The 22,094-nt window shown below is 42.2% G+C and overlaps 1 protein-coding gene across 6 annotated transcripts in view; it reads right to left on the reverse strand.

Moving 5' to 3' along the window:
- The window catches only part of rbms3 (RNA binding motif, single stranded interacting protein), a 288,253-nt gene that overhangs the window by 137,193 nt on the left and 128,966 nt on the right, over positions 1-22,094 (reverse strand). For all 6 annotated transcript variants that reach the window (XM_028596575.1, XM_028596576.1, XM_028596574.1 and 3 more), the window contains one exon: positions 16,695-16,852. In XM_028596575.1, the coding sequence (XP_028452376.1) occupies positions 16,695-16,852 (158 nt within the window). The remainder of the gene's footprint in view (positions 1-16,694; positions 16,853-22,094) is intronic.

Genomic DNA, 22,094 nt, shown 5'->3' on the forward strand with positions numbered 1-22,094 from the left:
TTTGAGTGAGTCACTGAACATTTTCAAAAGGTCTAAAAGCATACAAGCACAGTGAACGATCTTTAAAGTTGAGTTGGTGTATTAGCATACAGTACAACATATTACATTTCAAAACTACACCATGGACAAAAAACTGAGTAAGATAATAATACTTATTTATTCTATTCCATAATAATCTGGTTTGAAACAGAGTGGAGATACTTCTGATAATCAAATATGTTTTGTCTATAAATTAGCACTAAAAGCCTGCAATTGTTATAAATAAAACAAAAGCAAGCATGAAATTTAGGATATAGTCTATCTGGTATCAGTTCGCTGGTTCCCTGCAAAACTGAAAGGTATTACATTTGTTTATTCCACAGCTCTGCATGCACCACAGTGGGTTGCTATGATTTTTTTGGAATTGAAAGATTGACCTTACTGACTGAGTGACAGTAAGTTATTATATCTGCTTGTCTCAGCTAAAATGGCAACATTATGCATTGTGTGCAGGCAGGGCGAGAAGAACTGTAGCACTGTAAATACAGTATGTGTGTGTGTGTGTGTGCCAATATGCATGCATGTGTGCATGTACTGCATGTATTTGTGTATGTGTGAGCGTGTGTGCAGCTAAGACCTTGCTTGTACAATTACACTTGTGTATGTGATGCATTCATGTTGGTGTATAAATACATATGTGAGAACAATTCCCTGTGTGTTAAACGCAAAACACAATGAGTGGACAGAGGAAAGACATTTGCGCTGCGCGTGCACACACACACGCGCACACACACACACACACACACACACACACACACACACACACACACATTCTGTAGGGAAGAAGCAGTGGTGCATCCCAGCCCATATTTCACCAGCAGGGGATAATTGTGCCATTTCTCAACGAGTGGCGGAGACTCTATTTACTGCATGCTGCGGTGGGGTGGGTGGTGGATATGAACTGATGAGCTCCGAGAGGAAAAATACCAGCTCACACACACAAATACAGATACCACGTAAGTATACACACATGCACACACACATACAAATAAGCACACACAGAGATAGCACTCACAAATCAGTGGATTGTCTCTCGTCAGCAGATAAACAGGCCATTTTAGCTATAGGGATCCATAATCTACTGCAACCGAACAGGACTAGCGTGCAACGTTTGATCGCATTGAGACACTCTCTAACTTAAGTACACAAGATGAACATGGAACAGTGAGTGCTCATTTGATTAGAGAACATGCAGAGCTTGGTTAGAAACTGCTGTATTTTAGTGTTTGTTGAGAAACAAACTAGGAACTTGTGAGCAAGAAATGGCGAATTAGCACTGGGCAATAATGACAAACTCAAAATTGATTTGATATTTTAAAGTAAATCAACTATAAATATACAGCAATAGGAAACACTTTAAAAAATGAGTAGTAATGCGAATATGTCAACAACTAACTGAGCGATCTCCCAATTGACATCAGGACAGCTGAAAGTCTACACATCTTCCGCTGCAGGCTAAAAACACATCTCTACTGAAAGCACAGCTTAAAAAAACAAAACAAAAAAACTTACACTTACTTTTTGCACTTACATGTGACTCTTTGTAGCTTGGTTTATTTGGTTGGATGCACTTAATGAAAGTCACTCTGCGTCGATATTATATTGATTTGCTGTCCAGCTCTACATGCAAGCCACTAAGGTAGCTAGTATGTTCCTGTAGGCGTATCAGTTTATTTGCACACCGCCTGATTTGGTACTTAAATTAGTATTTTACCACTAGAAAGATGGGCTGACTATGCAGTAGAATGGCGCCAATTTTTTTAAATTTGTCTGTGATATTCCCTTTCACTCAAAAGATAGAAAACCTACAACTACCAGAATGCACTACGCCGGACCGGATCAATAAATGCTCCCCAATCAAACACAACATTTTTCTGCTGGCCTGTGAGTAGGGAGATCTGAGAACTTGCAAGGAGGAGGAAATTTTAACATAGTTCATGTACACATACTACCAACATTATTATGATGCAAAGTTGGGTAAATATCGGCAAAGTATCCCTTTAAGTGAAAAATGTTGTATGCTTTCAGTCTGGGAAGCAGTTAAAAAGCTCAGTGCTTTTGGCACAAATTGGGGGAAAGTTCTCATTAAAACTTTGTTTGGACTCTGGGGAAGTAGGAGACAGTAGCTTTCCAATGCCAACTCATCACCGCTTGCCTCATTAAATGTTAAATATGGCTCATCAATGCATCCTTTCCACAGTCCAAATGCACACCACAAAGACACTGCAGCGAGATGAAAAAGGCAAGGTGGAAGGAGCCAGCTTCCTGCCCATAATGGAGGCACATTGGAGACGGATGGAGAATGTAATCTGCTTGTTCGTGTGTGTGTGTGTGTGTGTGTGGCTGTGGATGACCCTGCTGGTGGCTCCTTCGCCTCTCTGCCAGGCAGGCCTGGAGAGGCTTTGATGTGACAGAGGCAGTCCCTGTGAAGCACAGGTTTAACACTGTGATGCTGTGGCCGGGGATGCAGAGCCTGTCTCCACTAATCCTATTTCAATCACTCTTGCAGCCTCTTATCTCTGACTCCGCTGGCCCTCAGCCCTCCCTCCTCCTCCTCACAAATCTTTTCTCTCTTGCTTGCTTGCTCTCTCTCTTTCTTTCTTTCTAAATGTCTCTTTACCATCTTCTCCATTTCTTTCCTGCTCTGTATCCTTCATTTCACTCCTTTGTCCCACTCTTCCTCCTCCCTCCTAATAGAAATCCCATGGCAATCATTCTGATGCAACATCGAATCAACGCAAAAGAAAAGAAGACGCCAGAAATGAAACTGCCTATATATAATAGAGGCTTTATGAGCTATTTTAGGCTAATGAAAATGTACAAATTGTGTTGGATGTAAAACATGTCATTCGTTTGACAGCTGTCTGGGCACTGAGATGCGATAAAATTGAAGCTGAGCTGAAAGCTCAGCTACGTTTTTAAGAGGGCAGCTGCATGCACACGAGTGACATCCCAGCGCTGCATTTCTATCTTTTCTCGCTCTATTGCTGGATGAAACGATCCATGCGCATTTCCTTTCCATCATCAGAGCTGGGAAAGTGAGGAGGCTCTTTGCTGTTATGTGGCCAGAGAGAGAGAGGGAGGGAGAGAGAGAGAGAGTACTGGCAATAACCACAACACATCACTGTGGTGTTCCTGGTACACAGGAAAGCATAGCGCTGGAAAGGATGGATGGACCACCCAAGTGTTGGGCTGAGACCTTGCTCCCAGCCCTTTGGATACAATTTACAAAGGTTTGTGTGTGTGTTAGAGGATGGATACCCGACCCGAGCCCGACGGGATCAGACGACTTCAGACAGATATTTAGAAATTATGTTCGGGTTGGGCTCGGTCACATCAGCGTGATAAGGAATTTGTTGTAAAATGGTGCTGCGGCTCCTTTAAGAGAGCTCAGTGTGTGTGACATTATGACTTTGCATAAGCATACACGCCACTTTCCTAAAGCTAAGAGCCTTGTTAACTGTACGCATTTTGAGCTATCCACGTGTATATCTACGCTGTATACAGCATAAACATACACGCCACTTTTTAAAGCCACGAGGCATGTTATCGCGAGGCTACATGTTATCGCGAGGCTACGGTTGGTTTTAACGTCACACACGGGGGGAAAGGAAAAAACGGTTGGGATTTAGGAAAAGAAGAACTGGGTTGGGTTTAGGAAAAGAAAAACGTGATAAGGAAACAACACACGTGGGATGCGATCCCCGGTCTCCTGGGTGAAAGTCCTGCGCTTTACCCATCCACCACCCCGACCAACCTCCCTACACGGATTTTCGCCCTTTCATTCTATTCGCTACGGAGTCAATTCACACACAAACGCAAGGTAATTTAAGTCAATGGAGTCCAAACGACATTGACAAACACGCTGAAAAGGGACTGTGCGTCTTCATAACATGCCAATAACACCATACAAATTGGTGTGTCATACATACGCCACTTCATGAGATCAGTCTGAGAAAAGAGAGAGAAAGAGGTAGCAGACGTGTAGACGCGACCGGAGCAGAGTTGGTGGAGTAAGTTTAAGTTTTGTATACAGTGTGTGCGGTGTCCGAAATAAACCCCAGACTGAAAGCCAAGTTCATTCATTTGCTCACCAGGAACGGGATTTTAACCCTAACGTTATCTATTTTATAACGTCGGCCCTGGAGGTAACGAGTCTCCCCTGGTTTTCTGACCAAGAAGCAATCAGGAAAGGTTAACACATTGAACATTTTAAATTTAAAACAGCTTGTTAACGTGCGCTTGTTGCCCCGTGTGTGCCTATGCGCTCATCTGTTGACATTTCCGAATGCCTTCCTACAGTTGCTTAATAAAAGCTGGCTTTCCGCACAAACAAACGTAGGCTATGTGTCATTAGTATGAGGAAAAAAAATAAGATTTTAACTGTGTCGGACGCGGGCCGGGCTCGGACAGAAAAATGTGTACTTGTGTGTGTGTGTGTGTCATTACACAACACAGCAATGCCTTGAACAGTAGGTAGATGAAACCTGAACTAGGATGTAAGACCACTCTCTCCCATATGTGCTCTTTGAAGGTCTTTGTATATACGTGTATGTGCCTGCACAAATTTACCATATTGGCATTTGACTGTCCATCTGTGCCTGCAGATGAAGGATTGAATATAGCATATATACCATTTGAGTTAACAATCTTTCGGGAAATAAAAAGAAATAAGGAAAAAAGAATGAAACCCATGCTGAGAGGGTTAGGCTTTAAGTTGTTCAGCTGTGAGACTGAACTGTATAAAGGCAGAAAATCTGATTCAGGCCCTTTCAGCACCTCTGGTGCACCTGTGCAGGGGCAGGCACACTATGGAGAACAATAACTTCAATTTATCACCTCTTGTAGGCCTTTACACAAAATAATTAGCAGAATGTAGATACTGTAGCTGAAAAAGAAAAGGTGCTGCACTAAGAGTTCTACTCATGTAGGAGCAGGTGCAGCAGACACCCACCATCCAGATGTACTATTTGCTCTGTGCAGCAAATATTATCCAGAGAGGTTTCATTGGATTGTGTTTTTTTTTTTTTTTTTTAATGTGTAATGGCTATAGTGCCTTTGTCGTAGCACAGAGCAGCATTTAAATATATGATTTCTACCAATTAGTTCAGGTAGTGACAACCTTTACACCAATTTCAGCTGATCAAATAGAGATTTGTAAGATGAGCCAATCTCCAGTAAAGTGTGTGAAGAAAATGCTTGAGTCCGGCTGACATAACAGAATATAGCTTGTGTTTTCTTGTTTTTAGATTTGGAATAAGAATGGTCAAGTCATTACTGTTTTCCAGCCAGTAGTAGGTAGAACAAGTATTTTGTTTACTCCAATTGTCAGTAACAGCATTTGCACACATAGTGAGAATCCCACCTATTCTGGTAACACTGAAGATAACCTACAATTTTATAGGACGTGTTTTGTTAAGTCTTTGATGCTAATGCAAGAGACAGGTGTCACTGTGGCAGACGCACAGATAGGACAGAGCTGAGGAAAAAGAAACATGACTTCTTTATACTTTGATATCAAAGATAAAAAAGAAGAAACGGGATGTAAGAAAGAGCAAAATATAGGAGAGGCGGATGATGAATAAAAATGCTAAATCTCAGACACACAGCACGTACAAAAACTCAGGTTGTTAATACAATCGAGTAGATAGGAAAAAGAAGAGTATGTTGTGGGCATTTTAAGTTTGCATTTGTACTATGTATATGTGTGTGTGTGTGTGTGTGTGTGTGTGTGTGTGTGTGTGTGTGTGTGTAAGTGCATGTGAGAATCCGTAGGAATCATCTTGCTATACAAAAGCAGCTGCAGTTGCTACGCAACTACTAAAGATCTATATGAATGAAACCTTAAGCTTCAAATATATTTTATTTTTGAAAAGGTTTTTGCACAATGAGAGCTAAGGACACGCTAAACTGACAGCAGAGTCAAGGACATACAACAGGGAAACTCTTGCTAGATTTTCCAATCTCCAACTGAAATTACTGCACGCATGTTAACTGTTTGCTAAACAACTTTCAACATTTTAAATCTCAATCTCGGATCTGTGGGAAGGACAAAATGCAGAAAGAGCAGTGGAGGATACCAAGCATTGATAAATGAGAAACATTTTTAGAGAGACAAAATAAGAAGAAAGCTGGTGGCTAAAATAAGAAGGTACAAAGAAAAAGAAAAAAGGCAGAAATTCAGAAAGAGACACATAGACAGACATATTAATATGATGACAGAGATAAAGAATAAACAAAGGAGGGCAAAACTATCCTGATGGACACCTGGCAGAGAACAGAGCAGCTGTTCTGTCCACCAACTCTGAGTTGATATCATCTCATGACCTCTGAGCTGACAGGTTGGTAGTAATGGCCTTCATCTTTATCCCAGCATGGAACTGCATGAAACTTTGGGTGTTGGGGTGATGGCGCAGTGGATATGACACATGCCTTTGGTGTGGGAGACCTGGGTTGGATTCCCACTGCGATACATCAACCAATGTGTCCCTGAGCAGGACACTTAACCCCTAGTTGCCCCAGAGGCGTTTTTTTTGTTTTTTTTATAGATTGGGTTCGGGTCGGACTCTGGCTTATTTTAGCTTCTCTCCTCATTGTGCCCATCTTAGTAGCGTGTGACGTGTGTGTGTTTGCATGTGTAGCAGAGACAGCGCGCATCAGAGAGCGAGCGTCAGAGAGAGAGAGCGCATCAAAGAGCGCGCGCGTCAGAGAGAGCTTAAAAGTGATTGATGTTGGTCTAGAGTCGGGCCGGGTTCGGGCTGAACAAATTGCAGGCGTTGTCGGGCTGGGGTCGGGTAGGGCTTGAACACCACGGGCCAGGGCCGGGTTAGGGCTGGAGTTTTTGGCCCATGAAGGGCTCTAGTGCAGCCTCTGACATATATAGCAATTGTAAGTCGCTTTGGATAAAAAGTGTCAGCTAAATGACTGTGTAATGTAAACTATGACACGTTTTAGCAAAGTGAGTCCAACGTCGACCCCTGTCTCATGAACAAAACTTGAGTTTGTTGGATCGAAGCTATAGGCTGTCCGGCTTGGTTAATCAAACTACTAGAAGTATTTTTTAATTGCAAAGATTAATAATTTCTTTTTTTTATATATAATAATGTATAACCTTTGATGAATGGTAAAGTATTCATTTTGTTAAAGAATAATGGTGTCTTAATTATAAAAGCATTAACAGTATAAATATAAAACATTGTTTGGCAAGCAAGCACAGCAATAAATCAAAAAGCTTCTTTTTTGGCTTTAGCCCCTCTATCTTTTATTTGGCAACATTTCATTATGTTTTTTTAGGTGCTGGGATTCCCCAGTGGTTTGTTGGCGGGTTTGCGGTAAACTCCCAAATGTTTACTTTTAAACCTTTGACGTCTCTAAATGTGTGGGAAGCATTTGGAACGGAAAAGTAACCCGGTCTTAAGTGGTCCCTCTCTCTATTCATATTTCTTCCACTTCCACAAATGCTACATTAATGGGACAAAAACACATCTCACCGCAGAACATCTAGTATATTGGGGCATCATATATTATCTGGTAGACTAAAACAACTGATCAACATGCAGCCTAAAGTCCATTCATTTCCTACAGGTTTGAGTAAGTGCAGTACTTTGGCCAGTGTGTCATCGCACCCGCCTGTTGAACTTGGCCGTGGTCTCTCTCTGTGGTCATTAGTTGTCATCATCTATTCTGATTTAAATGTTTCCTTATTTCCCTACTGATGTGATTTCTTTCCATGAACATTCATTTTACCTGGCAAGTGTGAAATGGATGACAAGTTGATTAGAACCATTCAAACTCTCGCACCTCCCTACATAATAGGAATAGATTATAGCTGCAAGCAGCAACACGGCCACAGAGCTCCAGACAGGCAATTTATAAAGGAAAAGAAGGTGATTTAAAAGTTTTAGCATGTGTTCAGAGTTGGAGAGTTAAATTTAAAACAATGTATGTTGGCATTAAGGGATTTTCAATAAAAAGGTTTTTAAATTCAGACAGCCTCCATCTGGTAATTTGTTCCCACAGTTTGGTCAGTGTCACCGTGGATGAGAATCCCTCTGCTATATCTGGTCTATGTGAATTCCTCTGAAATTATTAAAATGTATGTCTTGCTGTGTAACTTTCTCATGAATAATCAAATTATTCCCGTTCTTTTTTTTTATTATTAAATTGATACAAAACTCAAAATGTTGCCAAAAATATACACTTCATGATGAATGGAATTAACTTACTACACGTCTCTACATAGAACAGGTATAGAATATATTGGCTTCACCCCTTAGGAGTCTTGGGCTATTTTGGCCGTTTCTGAGTAATTTTTTATTTTGCCTTTATATACGACAAACACAAATGTTCACCATAACAATGTTTGGTATCTTTTTTTTCAGCACAACATCACCTATATGACCTGAAAATTAGTTTTTGACTTTGACGTGCTGTATCAACATACTGGACTCAAAAACACACAAAAAACACAAAATCCTATTAAAAAAATGATAGCTTTTTTTTTACTATAAGAAAAACCCCACAAACATGGTCAACCAAGCATTTTAAAAGGTTTAAAATGTAAACAAAAGTTGCAAATGTCAACATATAAAAGGTCAAGTTCAGATATAATCAAGCTAAATAAAAATACTATTAAATACTAAAAAAAGTGGGTGTAGCCATAGGCTTTTATAAAATTATTTTTATATCAAGTTGAAATGATCCTATCTCTGTTTTTACTTGGTCTATCAACATAAAACAAAACTAGAATGGGGTTTCATGCCAGCACTTTCGACATAAGTGGATGGCAGCGCTCAACGTGACTTTTGTTTTTATGCTTCGATGTCTTACACTGGTCATGTGATTTGATCACGCAGGCATGATTGGCGACCCAGAAGAGTTTAATAAGGAAGAAAAAATATTTCTGCAAGTCTCAAAATAAAGTACAACAAATTTTGGTGAAACTGTTTTTGTTTAGGCGAGTTTGAGAGAAGGCCAAAAGAAAAAAAAGTAAAAAGCAATAAGTATCCAAAATTTCACAAATAAGCAATACCAACACACTGGAGACTCCAGAACTGACTTCACAGTAGTCAGTCATCAACCAAAGTGTGAACACAGGTCAAAATAACATGAGAGCATGCCAATGCTGAAACTCTGGTTTAAAGCCAGCAGTGGCACAGACAAAAAATTTACTTTGAGTGCTCTCAAAGGCGGTCCAACTGTTTTCAAATGGAGCACTGTGATGAAATGCCAGCACATCTACTGTAATCCATGGTATATTTGTTTTTTTTACATAAAGGCAATTTTACTGATCTGCAGGCATGACAGACGACCACCTTCAGAGATGAACAACTTTAGACTGGGTTGGATTAGATATGGGTTAGCATGGAGTGCTAACAAAAAACAACGGTTTCATTTAAAGTACAATATCTGAAGTGACATGTTGCGCGGGGGGGGGGGGGTGGTTATGTATTAGACTTTTTCTTGACTGAGAGGAGATACTTCTGAGTTGCCTGGTAATATCACAGTGACAATAGCAAGACTCTCATGCTCTCAGCCAAGAAAAAGTCCCTCCCTGTTACTGCAGCTTGTCGTTTTCACGCTTTAGTTTGTGTACGGATTAAAAAGACAAGATATGAACAACAAGTGTTAATCAGTGAGCTTTAGAAGTGCTGGTAGGCAGATCAGTTTTAACTTTGGGCAGCTAGCTGTTTCTCCCCGTTTCCAGTCTTTATGCTAAGCTAAGCTAAGCCGCTCCTGGTTATAGCTTTATATTTGACAGATAAATATGAGAGTGGTGTCAATCTTCACCATCTGACTCGGTCCTGGAGAAGATGGGGGTTTTTGTGCCCTGTTTGCTTGACCCTGCCACCCAGCTGGACTCTACCGAGCAGACTGAGGATGTCTTCGTCAACCCAGAATCAGTGTGGCAGGAAATGACATCCATCTTTAATGTTTTTATGTGTTTTAATGTTTTATTCTTGTTGTTTCTCTGTTTATTTATTTGTCTTCTGTTTTTGTTTAATATTGTAACTTTTATACTTAAAATTCCCTTAAAAGAAATGATTTTAAAGATGAGGAGTGGTATTTTCTTTTGTAAGCTCAGGCAAAAGAATATAGGAATTTTTTTGTAATATGATATACAGTTAGAGAAGTTGAGAGGATAGGACAGTTGAGGCAGCAAAGATGTTCACCACAGAGACATGATGCCCACAGACTGAGTCTGGAAAAAGTGAACTACAGACTGGTAGTGTGTGTGTCAACTGAGAGTGTACATCAAGAAAAGACAAGAGAAACATTAAGTGACCACACACACACACACACACACACACACACACACACACACACACACACAAACACACACACACACAGTCTCAAAGTCTTCTTCAGAACCAGCCTTGCAGAATAGCCCCTGTTTGTTTGGAAGTGTCCAACCTGTCAAACCCTCATGCCATGCACTGCTGTCTGACACGCACAAATAAACACATCTCATCTATGCTAGTGCTGCTTCTGCTTTCTAGATACTGCTTCAAATGAAAGGGAAAGTCAGTAGTGGGAAATCGGGAGAAGGGAGGGAGGGAGGGAAGGAAAGTGAGTTAAAGTCAGAAAGTCCAGAGATCTCAGGTTTTGTCCCTCACGTCAATCAGTCTTGTATCCCGGAGAGTCTGCTGCCGCTTCTGTTGGAGCTTAAAAACTGTCCTCCGCTGTACAGCTGGAGTCAGATAAAATGCAAAGCACTGGGGGGAGGGAGGCACAGAACACTGTTGCACAGAACAGCATGTAACAGCAACAACTGGAATGGTTGCTATAGTTTTTGGTATTAGGTACTGGAGGAAAACTGAGGGGAAATACAGTGAAGTATCTGGGAAACTTGACTGGTTTTAAAAGAATGTGTGTATTTTGTTTGAATTTGTGAAAGGCATACTAGATAAGCAAAATAACAAAAAATTATGCTGTTCAAGAAAATTATGGTGAACAGTGCAGAGTCAGCTTCAGTGCAAACGTGAAAGAGAATTACTTTCCAGCCTATTCTAAATAGGCAAACTGTCTACATATCATATTTACAGTAATGGGGGATATATAAATGCCTAAGGCCAAATCAGCTTCTTCGCTCTGAAATCGATGTTTGGGGAGGAAAAAAGGCATTGCATTTAAGTCAGTTTGGTCCGGCCAGTGAACTAACTATGTCACTTCTGCTGGAGCAGAGAAGTGGAGAGATTAACATAATGAAGAGATGTGAGGGAGCAGATGAGAGAGAGGAGGGAGAAAGGAAACATGGAGAGAGGACAGAGAGCGTAACAGAGGATAACACAGAGAAAAAAAAAGTAGGAATGAAACAGTAAGGGGGGCAGTGAGAGAGCCAGAAAGGCGTTCACTCATCCAAAAGCGGGTATGGAGAGTTCTGGTTCCAGGAACAGCAGATGCTTCTATTCAGCGTGAAGCTGTAGGAGTAGTTTACTTTGGGCATTCCTGTGGTTGTCTCGCTACTTTTCAGAGGTGAAGCACCCCTATCTCTTTATGCCCAGAGTGACGCACAACTTGACAACATGGTGGACGAGAGTAGGGTGTGTTAGAGTTGTAAGGGAGCAGAAAAAGGATTACAGAAAGATAGGTGGAGAGACATACTGTATTAGGCGAAAGAGAAATCCAGGATTCAGAGAGAAAAAAGCAGTATGCTGTTTGGATTAGAACTCAACCATATTTAAAGGATCTTTAAAAAGAGCAACTAAACACCATGCTGAAAAGCAATGTTTGATTGTGCTCTGAATGAAAGTTTCTGTTTCACCTGGATGTGGTCAGAGGTGTGCTATGTTTCAGCTGTAACCACACTAATTAGTGATGTCACAGTGTACCGACACACCCTAAAGCCCGTTTTACAGTAACCACAGCCGAGCTGGCGCATGTAAATGTGACGTCATGTAATCTCTGTGACTATTCATACTTTTCTATACATTTTATTTTTTGTCTAACTGTTTTTTTTTATGTTTCATGTAAAGCACTTTGAATTGCCTTGTTGCTGAAATGTGCTATACAAATAAAGCTGCCTTGCCTTGCGCGTGGTGGTCATGACACTAGCTGCAGTCTTCTCCTGAACAGCGGTGGCGCTAATGAGCAAAGACTACCGACGCTGCCCTTTCTACGGACTAGAAGAAGAAGAAAAAGGTAAACAACGGCAGAACTGGCAGCAGCATTGCTGTCAATGCTTCGGTTTGATTCAATGAGCTACTTCGTCGGATCGAGCCTTCCATTCACCATAAAAGAACTCATCTTAACCCGGTAAGTTTACCAGAGAGACTTGCGGTCACTCTGAGAGTCCTGCCATCCGGTTGTCGGCGAACTCATTCCATAAATCGGACGCGCCGGCCGGATATTACGTCATTTTGATGTCGCACGCCACCTTGGATGCGTCTAGTATATAACGGCTTTAAGAGTACACTTCTTCATCACTGCAGCAAGGTGAGAAGTTGAACTAGTGGGGGTCAGAAAAAAAAAAAAAGATTTCAGGGGGTGTTAAGTTGCTCTTTTAGGAACTCTGACCAAAATATGTACTGAGTGAAACTTGTCAAAAACATAATACTACTATGTGTAACGTTAAAACAGTCAACCACAATTGAAGTTGGTGGTTAGTTTGATAAACACTGCATGTTATTTTATCTTCATATTTTTAGCCTACATATATACGGAAATCCCAACATGTTTGGCATATGCTAAAATGGGCTGATAATTCTTGCTGATGCATTTGTCTAGTGCAGTTGTACTGGTGGAAGGGGTGATGGAAAATTATGGACTTTGATGCTGGACTGGAGCGTTTTCGCTCATAAATCTTTTTTTCTTCTTTTTGAAACAGAGCCATGGGACTGGCTGGCTCTGATAGCTAGGCAGCTAATGTCAACATTGGACCTCAGAGAGTCATTAGGAATAATGTGGCGCTGCTGAGTGCCTGGGCCTCTGCTCCATAAAAACAGGTGGTCCCAGGGTCACCCCTCCCTGCTCTTCCCCTCACCTCCTTGACTTAGCATACCTTATGGCTCTCTCCCTCCTCTCCTCTCCTCTCGTCCTCCCCCTCCACCATTCCCTCAGCACACACGGGAAAGGTTATTTGGACAATTGGTGGTGATTAACTCTGATTTGGCTCACTCTGTTCGTTTGATCAGACCGTGGCATGGAAGCGAAAGCCAGTGTGACTGAGGGGCGCAGCTGTGGCTCAGCCATGACTGAAATTGGGTGAGGAGAACCAGAAGGAGAAGGAGGGAGAAATCAGATGAGAAGGAGGTAGAGTTGAAGAGGAGGAAGAGGAGGACCTCTAGGGTCCTTTGCTTTTTTGGCAGTTTGAGTTATGGATTCAGCTTGCTGGCAGAGAAAATGTGAACTGCTTTGTCCCTGTTATTCCAGGTGTGGGCCCTCTTAAAGGGAAAAAAAACGAAATCTCTCTCGTTCTTCCTTTAAACCTCTCATCCAACAACCTGCTTCCATCCTCTCTGTGCCTCTCCTGGGTGGTGGATTGCAAACAAGAACAAATGTGGGTGCTGCTGCCTAATAGCTGACTGGTGAATTGGGTTATAAAGCCTGCTTTGCCATAAAGTGATTGGGGGCAGTGTTGGCTCAGTTGGATGTGCTGGCTGCACTGATCTTTGGGCTGGATGGAGTTGGTGTTGGGCTTAGGGTTGGCCCAGTGCCTCAGCCAGGCTGGTTAGGCCAAGGAATCTTTCTCCCAATAACGGCTGTTCCATCCATCCATCCATCCATCCATCCATCCATCCATCCATCCATCCACTCATACAGCCAGCCAGGCAAGTGGGAAGAGCCTCTCACTTTCTGGGTGTTTAGCCAACAAATCCCCACTCCACTCCTTTGGCCTCTCTTCCACACCCATACATCAGGCTGACGGCTGCGGAGAACCCAACATCCAGCCAGCTGAATAAAACAGAGATTAAGCACCCACCCAAATCCATTTAATTACTCGTTCAACAGCTCTCGGCATGTAACTCCAACCGCTGTGAGAACTTTGGTGTTCTTCAGTCTTTACTTTTTCTCCCAGTGACCACAGGAAAGTTGAAGGAGGTGGCTGGTCACAATGAAATCTTGGCCTTGGCAGCTCAAATACTTGCATATTCAGTTGTTGTTAACTGCATGTTTGTGTGTCTGCAATATAAGGCTTGGTTACTGGTGTGTGTGTGTGTGTGTGTGTGTGTGTGTGTGTAGCTGTCAGCATCACCATTTGTTAACAGCATTTTTTTAAAAGTATTTTTACAGAATGGTCTTTGTTTAAATCTAGAAATTCAAACTTCTGTATTTTAAGTGAGAACTGTGAACTTTGGGAGGCCTTGATGAGGGTTAATGAAAATGTGACAGGATTTTGGCAATGAAACATTACAGTTCACAAGGACGGGGTTTACAACCATAGTAGACAGAACTTATTTTTGTTGGCTTCTCTCAGGCGGTGTGCAACAGCCTCCAATCAGCTACGATATGGCTTGTTGTCAAGAATTTGTCAGTTTGGCGGCAGCATGTTTGCTTTTGAGATAGTGGCGAACCAGGGCGGCAAGAGCGGCTTTTCAGTGTGTGTGACACAATAAACCCAGGCCCTTGGCCCCATCAGGAAGAGCTGAAGGGGCCGAGGGCCAGGAGGGGAGGCGCTGGATGCTGGAGGAGGACTGGGCATTTGGGGAAAAACCTGAGGGGGACCCATGGTGCTGCAGACTGCAGAACAGTTGCATGACCTTTTCTAGAATGCTGCCACCCGCCTGCCACTGAAACACTGCCTGGCTAATTAAAGTTTCAGTGGCATTGGATTTTCACTGGCACAGCACACCTCGGGCAACCTTGGGGGCTCTTAGGCAGGCGATACACACAGAGGGAAGGACGTGAGATATAAGAAGAGAGAGAGAGGAGAAGGGAGTCGTTGAAACAGTTGAACAAGAGGACAGCCACTAGAGGACAGCAAGGCAGATCCAAGCAATAACAGACAGTCACTGGCTTTCCATAACACACAGGAGAAAAGCTGTGTACTAAAATTAAAATCTAGAGTCACAAACATGCACACTACCGGAGTATTTTACATGAGCTCCGACATGGTTTGCCCTTCCAAATAGTTATGCTCAAAATATTCAAGATCATATGGAATTAGAAATGAAATTGAAACTGTCCAACTTTGTATAACTGGGTGAATGCAAGAGCTAAGCGAGAGATACGCAATGTCAGAATGCTGAGTGCTTTTCTAAATCTTATCGGGTTCCCTCTCAGGCTAATGGAATTTTGATGGGTCAGTATCAAGAATAAATGCATGACTTATGACACAGCTACCGGGAGCATTACCAAATATACTGGACAGCATGTTCCCGTCTCCAAAGTATTATTGAATAATTGGCTGCGTTTGACCAGGACATTTCTGGAAATTTGGCCAAGAAAAGGTTAGGCAACCAGACAGACTCGCTCATGGCCTGTATTTCACAAACTACTGGCCTTGTCTCCATTAATGATCTTGACCCCCTGTTTTAACATTTTAGAAGTGAAAGGGCCTAATGGAGCCGAACAAAGCTGCTTGTGTGTGTGTGTGTGCGTGTGTGCAGAGGCCCTGTGACTGTGTGCTACAGCTTGATGAGGTCTTGGTCTGTGATTCCTGGGGGAGGTGGTCCAATCTAAGCTTTATTAGGCCTTATTGAGCTGTGTGCAGGCAGGTGTGTGTGTGTGTGTTTTCTCTATCAAGAACATTTGGCAGAACTTTATGAGTACCTTTGTGTGTGTCCCTAAAATCACTCAGTTTGTAGCAGTTTAATGGGGTGTGCGAGGCATTGTACATGGATCTTTTTTCATGCCTTCAATGTTCTTCTCAGAGGTGAATTATTTTTTTACTTTACTTTTTTATTTTGATTATGTTACCTTAACTATTTTACAACATTTGGTTGCAAATATCCACAGATGCATGAACATTTCTGAGATCTATTAAATTATCTTTTGTTTCAAAAGAAGAAAGGTAGAGTTGTTTGATCTAGTTACACTCAGAGAGAGTAATAAACAAGTTTTTAGGCTGGCGAGCGGACTATGACTGGTGGCCAGGTGGACCAGTATTGATTGACATTTGTCTTGGCTGGCCATGAGCCTACTGTAAAACGCTCTAAACACAAATTGGCTTTTCATCTTGTCTAAGTATGTATCCTAAACACAAAATGGTTCTTGTTTCTCGAGTCTGTCAGCTTTTCCTTCAGTTAGTTACTGAAATGTGATCCTGTCAGGGTAACCTGCCCATTCGATATATTTGGACTGCGAGACAAGCAGCAAGTTTTCCCTCTATGTGACACATCTTCATAATTTTAAACTTGAGATATTGTTTACATTAAATGCTTTTAGAGATGGCAGTTTAAATTAGCACCACTTTATATTCAGAATGGATTTGACTATAATGATTATATATAATTTTAACTTTCCAACAGAGGAAATGGAAATGACAAAATAATTTGTTTCTAAATGTTTACATTAACATGGTATATATACACGTTTCCACATTAAATAAATTAAAGTGGATGAGATAAAAGTAGGCAACAGTAACAAATGTATAAGGGCATATACACTGTACTACTAAAGTACTACATACTGTAGATATACATACAGACATGAGACACAAATCATGGCCAATTACACCCCATAGTGGCATTGACAGATGTGACAGTGGAACTCACGGTTGGCAGAGTTTGATGAGGTCCTGGTCGGTGGTCCCAGGTGGCAGGCCTCGGATATACAGGTTGGTCTTACTCAGCTGCTCCACCCCTCCCTGGCTGCAGCTGTTGGTGCTAGGGCTGGGAGGAGCCATGGGATGAGGGGGTGGAGCATAGGGCTGCTGTGGAAAAGAGAAGTGAAAAGAGGAAAGATTTTACACAAAGAGCTAAAAAAAAATAAAGCAAATCAATAAAAAAAAAATGGTATAAGTGAAAGAGTTAAAAACAATGAGAGGTGTGGTGTGAGAAAAAATTTAAAAAATCTGAGACAGCAGAGGAAAGTGGGAAAAAAAAGATAATATCTTTTGAAGAAACAGCAGGCACTACCAGTTCAATGTCATTGCAATTATGAGAGCAGACAATTTAGGGCGGCTGCAAGGCTGAGAGGAGATGATATCAGGGTCGCTAAAAGAGATGAAAACATTCAACCCGACAGCAGATATTAATGAGTACAATTTCAAGAAAACGAACATCTAACCTCAAATAATAAGAATACATTGCGAGGAAAACATTCTCATGTTAGGAAAAAAGGTCTACACAATGACAAAAAGCTCTACAGATGAGACATTCTGTATCTATAAACTTTTAATTCACTTTCTCCACTTTTTGTCACCTTTGTACAGTATAGTGCAATGAATTCCATTTGAAGTTCTTTGTCAGTGTGTGGGTCTTTTTTCTAAACATGGGACTGGAGTCAAGAGTGCAAACATTTCTTCATTTTTATTTTAAGTAAATATTTCACCCAGGAGACTCTCTGAAATTAGGGGTCATAAGGCTTCCAGCTGCTTTCACACAGTTTTAAATGACTGTAACCTGCTTACTTTGTATATGCTCAACACCAATTCCATTACACTGTAAAACAATTTACACCTCCAAGGGTGTGATATCTTGACACAGTAATCCAGTCTAATCTCCAGCCTATTTCATAAAAATCTCAATATGAATGTCTATTTTCAGTAGAATCTCTATCTTACAAAATGATATATATGTATCTAAAAGGTTTTAGATATGTGATTCCCTCTTTTTCTTTTTTTCTCACTCTCCCCTCCCCTGCTCTCTGCATGTGCCTGTTGTGCTGTTAGTATAGATTTATGGTGTAGGAGTCAGGGCCCCCTGCTCACAGCCCATTTATATCTCTATTGCAGGGACACTGCACATGGTGACAGGAAGAGGGAAGCAGGGCCCTGTGGGCATGAGCGGAAAGAGAAAGATAGAAACACTAGAAGGGAGTGAGCGAGGAGGGAAGACAGAAAGAGATGATGCACACTGCAATAAAGTGAGTGAGTGATGGATGAAACAGGGAAAGGAAAAAATGGTCAGGGAAAGAGGGGGACATGACTAAATACCACCACCAGCTCAAGTTAACTTACTTAACCCTTTATCCTCCCCAGTGAGAACCCAAAGACCCCCATACCATGCGGTAGACACACACACACACACACACACACACACACACACACACACACACACACACACACACACACACACACACACACACACACACACACACACACACACACACACACACACACACACACACACACACACACACACACCGTTAGACCTCCAATCTGCCCCACACGTTAGAAGCGGCTGCCGAAGCATGGCTGATTTGATGCTATTTTAAGTGTGTGTGCCATGCCAGCGTGTTGCCTCCCACTCCTCAGACAAAGAGCTGGGGTCCCTGGAGCGTGAAGAGGGGGCCACGTCCATCAATGGACGGCCAATTACCACGCTGAGCTAAGTGGAACTGATGGGCAGCCACTCGCTGTGCTGGACGCACACATACTGTACACACGCCTATGTTTGTGAACACACACACGCATGCACCATGCCACGTGATGACACAGAAAAACCTTTTTTACACGAAAGCCAAAACGGCCATGTACAGCGCACCAGCAGAGCTGTTATAAATCCCTTCGGGCAACTTCAGCTGAACTTTCAAGTAATTCGAAGAGAGAACTCGAGTCAAGTATCAGACTGTAGGGCAGGTCTATTTTATTATTTATTTGTATTGTTCTATTAAGTTGAGAGTTAAGCACTGCCCTGTGGCTTCAGAGTTAAAATGTCAACCATCAACCACAACGCGGTTCAAATCAGCTTTTGCTGCATCTCTTTGTCCCTCGTTTACTGTCCTCTTTCCGCTCTTGCTTTCTAATAAAGAAAAGTTTAACGTGACAGCTCAATGTGGTTGTTGTCAAATCTTTACTCATATAAGTTAAATCCCACAGCAGTTCAAGTCTAAAGTTGCCATTTTTGTGACTTAAGTCCGACTCAAGCCTGAGTGTCAGGTCTATGATTGCCAAACACAGACACACACAAACTCCACTCTGCCCCCAGCAGATTGTGCCTCACACTGCTTTGGTAGCCTTGGTTGCACAGGCTAGAATGAAAAAAAAGCAGAACTAGTCTCTAGTCACTTACTTTTTTTTTATGCAGTGGCAGCAGTATAGAAGAATCTTAATCTCTTGAGTGCTCCATGGGAGTTATTTTCTCCCACTCAAAGTCACTGGAATGTGCACAGCTGCAGTTCAAGCCTCGACTTTGAGGCTTTCACCTTACGTCCCCCTCGCCTCTGTTGTATTTTCCCTTAGTCCACTCTTGCTTAAATTACACACAGAGTACTTAACATACTGTACGACACATACAAATTCACCAGCACAAACAGGAGACACTACACATGGTTGCTGTCAGTGCTGAAGGTTAATTGAAAGCCTCTCTCTCTTTCTCAGGCTTTCGTTCTTTGTTTTAGCCCTTCAGTAATACACACAGCCCTCCTCCTCTTCTTCCTCCTCCTCCTCCTTGTCCCTGGGCTCTAGGCTTGGCTTGCATCCTGGGCTTTGGAATTCATGTGTCCCGCCCTATTGATTTGCTTTCATTTTTTAAGGTCAGAAGCTGAAATCTTACACAATGAGGCATGGAGGGTCAAAACCAGCCCATTACTTACAGTGTTGCGACGAGAAGACAGAGAGCGAGGTTATCCAAGGGGAAAGAAAAAAGGCCGGAAGAATCCCCCGGGATAAAGAATGGAATGGGTGCCCGAAGATCTCCGAGAAATGACGACTGTTGGGTGTATAGTGGGATGGGGTGAGTGGGTTTAATGTCGGACTTATGGATTTAATGGTGTTTTTTTTCTTATTTATGGCAAAATGTATAAAGGGAGTTTCTACTCTTGTACACTTGAGGAATGCAAAAGTTTGATAAGCAAAAAAGGAGAAGAACAGCCAAAAGAGCAGGCTCTCAAATGCTTGTGTGTCTCCATGTGTAATGTATGCATGTACATGCTTTGGGGGCAGTTTGTGAATTTGTACAAGCCTGGGAGTGAAATTAGCAAGCAGACATTGGCTGTTGCTTCAACCCACAAGCACTCACACTCATTCCCACCAAAACAGTTTCCCTCTTTTTTTTTTGTTTTAAATCGAATTCTCTCTTGGCTTTCCCCCGGTCGCCCCACTGGAGGTTAATAACCAAGCTTGTTTGTCTTTCCGGACGGTTCCGTGACTGCCGTTTACCCTCAGCCTGTCAGCCGGTAAGAATCGGCTTCTCAAATACATAATAAATACAGGCCGTATGTGTCAGAATGATGAGGATTGAGTACAGCACTTGACAAAGGGTATTTCAGCAAGAGATGGGAAAGAATGGATGACTGAGGGAAAGAGAGGAAGAGACAGAAGAAAAGCTAGAGATAGAGAGAGTTAAAGACAGGAATAGAAGAGAGTGTGGAAGAATAGCTGGTTATGACACTTCAAAAACCTCCAGGTGGCAAATGAGAAAAACCTCCATTCTCCCTCCTCCCTACCCAGCTGTGACATGCTGCTACAGAGGCTTGCTGGGGATTTCAATTTGCCGCACTTTATTTTAGACGGGCAGAATGGTTTACACTGGCCCAATTTACAGAGCCAGCCGCACAGGGGGGTTCACAGCCTCCGTGACATGCCAGCAAATGTTTATGAGTGAATTAAGTGAGGATGATAAATCTAATGTACATTACATAGGCTGAGGGCACACAGCGCTGCACTGTATATTCACACACCCACATTTCTTTATACAGATCATAGCTAGCCCTCTCGGTCTCTGAGAGTAATATGTAGACCTGAACCTACTACGTGTATTGCTATTTACATCTAGGCTACTGTTTATTCACCGTTACATTGGTACACTGTATGAAGTCCTCATGCATTGTGTGTGTGTGTACATGTGCTACTGCAACCATATTTATAATGCGTACTGCATTACCTTGAAATGTAATCCTGTCAGTTCCTACAATTTATGCAACAAAAACAGAACATAATACATAAATATGTACATGTATTTTGGGGCTGGGTGGTGGTGGTGGGGGGTAGTGGCCTGAGGGTAGAAGCTCCTCCCGAGCCTCTTAGTGCTGGCCTGGTGTACCTTCTAACCGACCTCAAAATGGAGAATGGGCTGTTTCCTGGATGGTTCTAGATCTTGAATGATTCTCCTAGCCCTTTCCTTCCAGCATCTGGTGTACATATTCTTTAGGCAGAGTAGGGCACTGGCTATTGTATGTTCAGCCAAAGAAACCACTCTCTGCAAGGCCGTGTGGTCCTGTTTCCGTACCAGGCAGTGGTGTTTCCAAACAGGACACCTTCGGTGATGCAGGAGTAGAAATTGCGCAGTATGTAAGGGGATACTCGGAATTTCCTCAGACATCTGAGGTGAAACAGTCTCTGCCTCGACTTTCTCACCACTGAGTCAGTATGCAATGCCCAGTTCAGACCCTCGGTGATGTGGACAGCAGAAACCAAGGTACTGAAAGCTGTCTACCCTCTACACTAAGGACCCGTTAATATTAAGGGAGGCATGGTTCCTTCCCTGCTTCTTGCCAAAATCCACTATCATCTCCTTAGTCTTGCTTACATTCATGAGTTGGTTTTTGTCCTGACACCAGCGGGTAAGGTAAGGTGCTCGACTTCTTTCAGGTAGGCCTTTTCATTGTTGTCTGTGATCAGGCCCACCACAGCTGTGTCATCAGAAAACTTGATGATACCCTCATAACTTTAGACGTAGAAGAGGTTCTTCAACCCTTAAAGAAACACTTGCCTCTTCAGTTTATCTTTAAAAAATGACAGGATGTAACTAAGCAAGATATTTAAAGTTTGAAGGACTGTAAAAAAATATCAGTTCTATACATTTTTATGATATGGCATCTCTGCAGATAGCACCTGGAAGTTGGTTTTCCCTTTTTTCCCAAGTTGACTATATCTTTAGATAAGGTGTCTGGAAACATATATATGCGAGTACACAATGTTTGCCAAACAGAGAGGAGGGCAGCTGTAGCACTAATTGGAATGAAAGCAGGGCTGTGGCTTCCCTGCCTTTCTCCCTGCCTCCCTGCACTCT

This window comes from Perca flavescens, chromosome 14 (genome assembly GCF_004354835.1).
Source record: "Perca flavescens isolate YP-PL-M2 chromosome 14, PFLA_1.0, whole genome shotgun sequence".
Classification (NCBI taxonomy): Eukaryota; Metazoa; Chordata; class Actinopteri; order Perciformes; family Percidae; genus Perca; species Perca flavescens.